We start from the raw sequence: 9,852 nt of genomic DNA on the forward strand, positions 1-9,852 counted from the left end.
CAGCCAGCTCACCAACTAACAAGCCATCCCTACAATTCGGGGGGTGAGCTTTCAGTTACTACAGCCCAAAACTGTGGAAGGCATTTGATACACTTGTGAATCTTACTTGTTCTGTTTTATGTAATTTATTTTAGTTTCCTCCCTTTCCTTCCCTTTGCTATTTAAATTTTTTCTATATTAATTTTATGTCCTTCTTGTTTTGTATATTGTAATTTTCTTATTGTTTTAGTTTCACTGCATTCTCTCATCTTAAGCCTGTGAAATACTATGCTGACTTTGTGTTTTTATAAAGTGCTATATAAATAAAGATATTAGTGTCTTTTCATGAGATTTTTGTCTCCATGCCCCAATACAAATGAGGCAAAAGCAATTTTGTTCTTGGTGCTCACAGCATTAAAAAATTACATTTAAAAAAATTCTAAAGCATTGTGTCTTTCCAGAGTCAAGACCACGATAATCTCTGTGTACAGTTTTCATTGGAACTTCTTCTTTTCAATGCTGTGAGCCTCACAAACAAAATTCCATTCACCTTCATTGTACTGTGTTGGAAGTAGAAATCTCAGAGGCAATATCTCAAAACCAAAGCACATGAAACTTGTCTTTATAGCACTAAGGGTAAATAAAAGTTATGTTTTTTTGTAATTGTTAAATCTCTGTTTTGTAAATCTGCAAAACATTATCTACCATATATATATTTCCTCATTTCTTGAATGAAAAAGATGACATCTATAGCCATAAGGAACTCAGCACCGTATTTATTTCAATAGGCATCAGAAGCATATGCTTGTAGCAGACCTTTCACTGCAGAGCACCCACTTTGTAGTACGATATGAAAACACCATCTGGTGTGTTAGCAGCGGTTAGGCTAACCTAGCTGGGGCTAGATAGGGCCCTGCTGTGTCACAGGATTATCTTACTGGTTGGTAGATCCGCTCTATTAGCCCCTAGTGGCTTGGATTATTGGATGATCATTATTATGTGTGACTGAACAAGGAGCTAAGTACCTGCACTTCCTTGACGCAGTTAAGTCTTGTTAGTGTTCGTGATCAGACACATTACGAGCACATTTCAGAGTATTACACATTTATTACACCTTGTCTGAGACATAAACACACTGTTTATTTAATACACATTGTCTTGGACTCACACAGTGCGTTTATTACATGTTGACTGGATTTTCTGACTCAACTTAAAAACAGGCTCTGTGCTTCAGAAAAGAGACTATAGCGCGCCTGGAGCACATATTTGTTTGTGGAAGTAGAATGTTCCTTTCTAATGCATCTAAACAGGATCACAGGCAAGTACAGAAGACAGCACATTCAGCCCTCTGCTCAACAAAACGAACATCTGCCGTTTCTCATCAGCGAGATTGAAGCTAATGACGAGCCGCGAGTGTGCTGACAGAGAGAATGGAATTGGATTGTGTACAAGAGGCCCAGTGAGACCAGACATATGTTTTGGAAAATGTTGTGGATGGAGTATGGCTTTATATTGTGTGTGTGTGTGTGTGTGTGTGTGTGTGTAAACTAAGATACAGATACCAGAGAGTGTAAGAGACAGAAAATAGGCCTCTGCTATTTCTTTTGCAGTTCACTTATCCGCCCATGTTTATACAAGTGGATGAAGGGGAGTGTGTTAGCGCAGGTAAAACAACCGTTGTATTCCTCTCCCTTCAATCTCTGCTTTCGCTAACAGATAATGGAATTACACATCAAAGAAGCTTCTCCCTGTATCCAATTCTTCTGTGACCTCTACCAGCCTTTGTTCATATTCACCACGACAACTCCCCAGCCCCAAGCCTCCACCAGCAGGCTTCTCCCTGCTTCCTCCCTCTGTCTAGGGGGAGATTAAATTTAGATGAAAATGAAATATTCATTTCCACTCAGCAACTGATGGCCATCTTAATTTGATACAACTTTTGATGCAACATCTCTCCATTGTTTCATCACCAAACACTTTTTTAAATGTCGTCCTCTTCCCTGTCTTTGCCAACCATACCATCCTCATGTGGGTAATTCTCAATTCAAACACCCTTTTGGGTTTTACTTTGTTAAAAGTAGAATTGCAAAGTACCATTACAGCTTTTCGCAGTCTCTTGAAATATATCTGAGTCATTTTAGATGAGACATTTTCACAAACCCCGACAAGGAGGATCTCGGGGAGCATGCAAGTGGAGAGTGCACTCTCTGTAGCTCGCTAGAAGAATGAATCACATGACAACTTCTCAGTCTCTCCCTGCTGGTCTGGGGATAAAGACAAGCCTCTGAAGTGGCTCTGTGTGTGCAGACCAAAGTGGTGACCACAAACCCCCGATTTATCCCACTGAAGCTTATGAGTGGTCACACTGCATACAGCTTCAAGTGCTGGACATTTGTCAGCTTACATTTAAATGTTCAGGCAGTTTCACACACAATAATTAAGTCTGCAGTAAGCCCAAAGGATTTTAGGGAAGCTAAATGACAAATGTATGTGACCAGGTGTTCTAGGGGCAGAGCGAGGAGCTAAGGAAATGAAATCAACATGAAATCAAGAGGGAGATTGATTAACTGGCACTGATTAAGTGCTTTAAGTATTAGGTAGATAAAGTAATTGATTATTCAATAAATCCCTGTCAGGCAGTTATACCTCACTGAGAGAGAAAAGAGACAACACATGATGAATTAGTTTCATCAATCCATAGATAAAAGAGAAAACGTATAATAGTCTGTCATTACTGTATCCCTTAACAATAGATATGTTAAATACGTGTACACTATGAATATATTTTCATCTGATCAAATTTCCAAATTGGGCAATCCCTAACTAATGGAGAAGAAAGCAATGTATGTAAAGAATTTAATGAATTGTTCATAAAGAATGCTACTCACTGGGGTTACAGAACAAAGCACAAAAAGCAACTATCACATGTATACTGTTTGTAGTGTACTGCTTTAATATATACGTCTTATTTCCATGTTGGCAAACATACGAATTATCTACAGACACACGCTATCATCTGAGAGAAAGCTCACATCCACATCCTCCAGCACTTTCGTCTTTATTATAACAGTGTCGCATTATCAACTGAAACAGTTCCTAGATGAGATGAGAGGTTGCAAAACATGTCAGGAAGAAAAACAAAATTACGAAAGGCAGGCGGAGGGAGACTAAAGAGAAGCACAGCGTGTAAGAGGACAAATACAGGAGGAGTAGTCTTTTATTCCCTCCAACAAACAGAAGCTTCAGAATGAGACGGAGCAACCATCTGGCCTCAACTTAGAGTGATGCACTGTAAAAGCACTAAAATCAATGGCAACAACTCTACCTTGGATGCCCACCATTACCCAGATGGTGTACTTGGAGAACTGCACAAGCCACCTAACCAAGGGCAGACACAGCACAGACAGAGAGCGCCGTGCTCAAATACCACCACTTACCTCTGTGATTTTCACTGGTTGGTTTGTGTTGGTAACCAGTACTGAGGCGCGACTTTGGCCACCGTGCACTGACTATAAGAGAGCCCTCTGTTGGTTTTAGCAGGGTGGCTGTGACACAAAGCAAACACAGTTGCACACCAAGTCCTAAATTACTAAAAAAAGGGGGACAAGAAAGGTCCACTACACACCCACTCAAAAAAGCGCTCATCCCTCACATAATCATCAGTGTGAATACTAACATCCTCTCACAGAGAATACTACAGTATGTCTGCAATAATACATACGCACATATTGCATATTTTATGCACACCCTCAAGCTTATTCACTATTAAAACTGATAAAATTAAATTTTGTAAGTACGATTATATAGAAAATTCCTTTGTATTGCTTGTTATTTTCACACAGGCCTATTTTTCAAGTGGACAAAATAAAAGGGATACACACATGGCCGTGGTACCTAAACACTCGTTTCAAAAGATCATATGAAGACGTAAGCCTTTTGAATTATTATTTTTTTCTTTTGGCACTGAGGCAAACCTTCTCTTGCATGTCCCTCTCCTCAGCTTGTCAAAATACAATCTCAGGAACACACAAAAAAACAAACTGCTCCTGCACCGCAAGCAGTGATAGATTCTATAAAAAGCAATAGTGTGACTGTAGCACATTTCAAGGTAAATTTGTCTCAGCACTTTGACATTTTTTAAAAACAAAGCCTGTCAAGTCTATTTCAGGTCTTCATTTGAGCTGCTGCCACAGTTTAAAAAAAGGAGGAAAAGTGTCCCTTTGACCAAACGATTTCAGTTCAGATCAGTAGAAAGAGAGCTTTAAGGATTTATGCAGTTTCTGAGACATCACCAAAGTCCATACACAGCAATGTCAGAGAAGTCATGGCTCCTCAGAGTGTATCAGTCAATCACAGGGACATCCTGGGCCTGCCTGACAGCTGCATATGATGCTCAGCACTTCACATTGTTCTACAGTCTTAGACTTTATTCTGTGTGTTTCTGTTACATCTCTCATTTTGCTTGACAGCATTCACTTCAGGTTACAGAGCTGTAAAATGTCTATGTCTATGTTAAAGTCTATTAACTTTAATTTGAATTAATGTGGCTTTTCAGTGACCACCCACTGAGCTTGACAGGAATTATGTATTAAAAATCAGAGCGGTGATTTGCAGATATGTAATACAAAAGACAACTGGTTTGGAAAGGCCATAGAGTACTGGAATATAGAATATGCAGTTGTGTAACATTCATACACTTTAACCCATAATTTATACCTCGAAGACAAAAAGCTCCATGCCATTAAGATGCATTCACTCCCTGCCTGCACGCAGGCTGTTGTAGTGGTATTTTAATGTGGGCCAATGCCATTTGAAGTAATTGTCCTGCATGGCACTCTGCCAAATGTCAAAAACGATTTGCCTCGTGACAAAAAAACGTATTGATCTTCATTCTGTTCCTGTCTCTTGGCGGCGTAAAATGTTTCATCGCGTCGCCAGCCTCCGAATGACAATTCTCACATTGTTCCTCAGTAAATGATTGGAAAAAGGACAACGCCAGCACAAACCCTGCTTCTTCTTTTTGAGTCTCACATATGAAAGATGAGGAGGAAGGAGGAAGGCAACTTTGAACAGAATAAGACTGCTTTTTGCATGGCCTACTGTGTGTGTGTGTGTGTGTGTGTGTGTGTGTGTTTTGTTTGCAGTGATAATATAATATAAGATCAGATAAAACCATACTTACCTCCCCTGAATAAATTGTGACATTGTTTTAAACTTCCTGATGGTATATTTCATACTGTAGCTTTTAACAGACTGTCCTTAAAAGCTAAAACTTACTTCCAGAAGGCATGGCAATGAGCCTGAATTTAGCTGGTGACTCAACATGCTGGCTGCAGAAAATGGAACAGACAAAGTAGAGTACATAGAGGTCACACTAACCCACAATATTTCATTGCATGGTCTCTGAGTGGAGAAGGCATCGTCAAATTTATAGGCGATCTCTGCAATAATGCACTACTCTCTTATTGCATACTGTTGCCCCTCGTTTTAGTAGAATGAAAATTCATACACAACCCGAATGAGGCGAACGGTAGGATGAAAGGGACTGCTCATTTACTCCAAAAACTAACCGCTGTCGCTGTGAACGCACGGATGAGGACCCGCACTGAAATGGGCGGAATAAGGAGTAACTTTCAAGGTTATAATACAAACGTGTGTGTGTAAATGTGGGCAACTTACCTATTCGGATAACATGAGGCATCCCGTAAGAGTACTGAATCCAAAAGAGACATGCAATCAGCGATGTCCAGTATTCCCAAATCGCACTCCGGGGAGACAGCCAAGTATTTCGCATGGTTGTAAAGTCGCGGGATCCACTTTTTTTAAAATTCCAAAGACGACTCAGAATTGCTCATCAAAACTGAATTCGACGGAGCATATATGGATTTTGGGGTCTGCGACAAAATTGCGCTCATTGTACTTGGTGCAACATTCTCTCAGGGTTTTTTTTTCTGTTACTCACAAGTCTGAGAGCGGCTCGATCGGGATGAAGCCCCAGTCCCTCACAGGCGGATCAGTGATACACCTGCGAACGCAGGCTGCTACAAGTAGCCTGCAGGAGTCTCTGTATCCCCTCCTACCGCCGATGCTACTGTCTACTGGCAAGTACCACGGCAACAGCCGAGCCAGACTCCCGCACCGCTGTGGAGGAGGAGAACTGCGCCTGCGGAACTTTGGGTCGCCTCGAACGATTTTTTCGCCCGAAAGACAAACAGAGAAAAGCGTTACACGATGTGTGCTGAGGAATTTGAACGCACTTCAGACATTCAGAAAATGCTTATTGCAGTTTAAACACTCCAGTCCCTAATTCCAGTCATGGAAACTGTTCCTGTAACACAGAGATACTTTGAGAAGGTGGAAAAGCCGCTCCGCGACGCTTCTCTCCAGTTGCGCACCGTGATGGCACGAGGCTAGTTATTGAACGTCCAAATCTGTTCAAAAAGGCTCTTTGTTACACAGTGTTCATTTTATAAATCTGCAAGTTTGTGCTAGATGAAGGTAGTGCAGAAAGCCGTGCATCTGCGTGCGTCTGACGACCCTCCTTCCACGGTGCCACTAGAGGCGCGCGTCGTTACGCATACTTGTCAACTATGTCCAAGAAGTATTTTACGGAGGTCAGAGGGATCCGAATAATGACCCAGTTCTCTACTTTTCCAGTTGTTGTATACACGTGCAGTATGTTATCCGTTAATTTCTTCATATTTTATATCATGAGATTTTATGTTTCCAGGAATGTTAGAGATACAGATTTCTTATTTACTGCACTGAGATTTTTTTTCTTTGCCCCCAAGCGAAGAAGATGGAAACTCCCCGGCTGCCTACAGTATTGTGAATGGAATGATTTATTTGCATAAGTGAAATAAGTGTCAGCTGAGGATTGGGCCATTGACAAAGCAGGCTTCTTATCGTTGTTATTTGAGACGTTCTGTCTGTGTCAAAGAGTATATTAAACTCCCTTAACTGCCTGGTGCCTATCTGGCTGTCCATTTTTCATGCCTTACAAAGAGCCGTCAAATATAAGCTGCAGGTTACGTATACAATCACATAGAGAGTGTTGCTCATGTCTCTCTCACCACTGCAGTGGAGGAGGCAAAGCCGGGCTGAAAGTATTGAATTACCTGTTTATGGTACAGATTTCAGTAAGTGTTTTATGCATAAAACAGATAACTCAAACTTCTAGCGTCATCAAAAGGCTGAAATTAACTTTGGAAGGATGAAAGCTGCAGCCTCTAGGATTAATTTTTAACTCTTTAATGAAAATACTTTCTGGGTTACTTAATCACGTTTTAGATCTAGAGGCATTTTTAATATGCTGATAGATAGATAGACAGACAGGCAGATAGATATTTCCTGGAAAAATATAAACCCATTTGACATTATAAATAGTAATGATAATTATGGTAGATATTTTACATTTTATATTCCTAATAAGCCAACACTACAAATGGCAATTTTTTATATTAATAATTTGCTGTTTTTAAGCATATTTTGAAAAATGCACTGCTACATTTCTTTGTGCTTAATAGAACACTGTTGATGAGATAGTGCTGCGGCTCATTGGTTTTATTTTTCTGTTTGGAATGGGGGAGAGGAATAAACTGTGCATCAGGGGGCATGCAAGCAAGAACAAGCCAGACTGACTGCCACTGCATATTCATGTCTCCCAGAGCAGATTTATTGCCTCTTGGCACAATGTAAGGACTATCAACGTGAGTTATGTGGCCCAGCTCTCGCATTATCGAGATTCATTGACTTGCTGCTCTTTCAAATACAAAATGTACACAGCTCTAGCAAACAAGACATTCTGGGTCTGTGGGTGCCCTCTATAGAGAGATGGTGGTCTGTCTCTGCTCTCAATCACCTGGGCTGATAACAGGACGGAGTCTGGCCCTGGAGCAGGAGAGTTCCCACTGTGACACAAAGAGAGGAAATGTGAAGATGTAGTATCTCAGTTAAATTTCTACATTTTGAATAGCTTTTGAAGCAAACTGGATTTTAATTGTTTCTTACAGCAGTTGGCATTAAATCTTCATGTAGCCATCAGTTTTGTCTCCTGTTCACTCCATGTTATTGTAAGAAGTGCCATATGTTACAATGTCTCCTGCCCTAACAAGAAATAGTAGAAATGCACTTTGACAGTAGGAGCTAAGTGGAGCCAGGAGGATTATTAGAAGAGACTAGAGCACTGTTGGTGTCTCCCACTTCCACATCATCCATCTTATGTTGTACACAAAGTCTGAAATCAGTATTGGAAGAAGTATTCAGATCCTTTACTTATGTAAAAGCGCTAATGCAACAAAGCAAAAGTAGTCCAATACAAGTAAAAATCCTGCATTCAAATTCCTACTTAAGTAAAAGTACAAAATAAGTGAAATGCTCTTGAAGTATCAACAGTAAAATTATTAATTTTGCAGAAAATGGCTCCTGTGAGTGTTATTTTATTATATAATACATTATTAGATTATTATTACTGATGCAATGATGTGTAAGTAGTACTTTACTGTTGTAGGTGGGTGAGATGGAGCTAGCTTTAACTATTTTGTATATAGTTTGATAGTTTAGTCCAGTGGTTCCCAGTCTAGGGCCTGCCCCCCAAAGGGTCACAAGATCAATCTGAGGGGTTGTGAGATTATTAATGGGAGAGCAAAGACAAAAAAAAAACATTCTGCTACACAAATCTGATTAATTTTTTATTATTATTGTTGCTTTTTTAAAATATTGGCTAATTTGACCCTTTTGAGCCTCAAACAGTTAAATTAAACTATTTGACAAGGTTAGAGGAGAAATGTCTCTGTTGGAACTGCTAACAACTCATAGACTTCTGAAACATTTCCCCATGTAAGGATCACAAGCCAAAAGACTGAACACGTATTTAATATATAACAATGAATCATATTTCTATAGACTTATCCAATGTTTTTAATGTAAAATCTTAATCTAAAAAGAAAGTATTTACTCCAGCTGTCAGATAAATATAGTGGAGTAAATAGTACAATCTTTCCATCTGAAATGTGTTGGTGTTGAAGTAAAAAGTAGCACCAAATAGTCTAATACAAGTCAAGTACCTCAAAATCTAAGCAAGTTCAGTACAATACTTAAATGTACTTAGTTACTTTCCACCACTGTTTGAAATATACATTTACATTTGTCAAACATACATTTACATTTGTCAAAATTCAATTCAGAACAACAACTGCACATTAACCTGAGTAAAGCAGACTGCACACTCTGGCAAACAGGTTCCTACTGCAAATTTGACTAGACTTCCCATCGATATAAAAAAACTTGAGTATTTTGGTAAAGGTTGTAAAATGTTCTTCTTTATATGATATCTGATGTGGCTGTGCAAGGCCATGAGGCCAAAGAAACAGAAGTGTAAAAGTGACTCTGAAGGACACTGAGATCTATTATAACAACATCAAACCCCGTTGAAATAACTCAGCCAAGTCTCTACTTTGAACAAATTAAAAAGTCGTTTAAGTTGACACTTTTTAAGCAGGTCACACATCCATATATAACAGCACAGTCAGCTCTATTAATTTCCCTGTGAAATGATTGCTGTTGCATTTACCACCGGCCAGCGATCAATGCCTCGTCTGGAAAGTTGGTCATAACTAATGGCTCCAGAAACATCAAGTCTCCATTGTCAAGCTGGAGACATTGACAAGAGGTGTACTTAGTTGACTGGATTGATCAACACATTTTGTTTATTTTGAAGATTGTGAGAGAGGAGAAAGAATCAATTCCCACACAGTGCCTTTCACTGCTTGCTTATACACCTAAGATTGGCTGGAGAAAATGTGATGTTAGATTGTTCATAATCATTTGGAAAAAATTGCTGCACTTCGATTGAGCCTTAAAAATGAATCATGT

At 39.5% G+C, this 9,852-nt stretch overlaps 1 protein-coding gene across 1 annotated transcript in view; it reads right to left on the reverse strand.

Annotated features, from left to right (window-relative positions):
- The window catches only part of LOC122881830 (glutamate receptor ionotropic, kainate 3), a 95,133-nt gene extending 86,783 nt beyond the window's left edge, over positions 1 to 8,350 (reverse strand). Inside the window, exon 1 of the mRNA XM_044208469.1 lies at positions 5,659 to 8,350. Within this exon, the coding sequence (XP_044064404.1) occupies positions 5,659 to 5,773 (115 nt within the window). The 5' untranslated portion in view covers positions 5,774 to 8,350. The remainder of the gene's footprint in view (positions 1 to 5,658) is intronic.
- Positions 8,351 to 9,852: the final 1,502 nt, after the last annotated feature.

The sequence above is a fragment of the Siniperca chuatsi genome, linkage group LG9, assembly GCF_020085105.1.
Source record: "Siniperca chuatsi isolate FFG_IHB_CAS linkage group LG9, ASM2008510v1, whole genome shotgun sequence".
NCBI lineage: Eukaryota > Metazoa > Chordata > Actinopteri > Centrarchiformes > Sinipercidae > Siniperca > Siniperca chuatsi.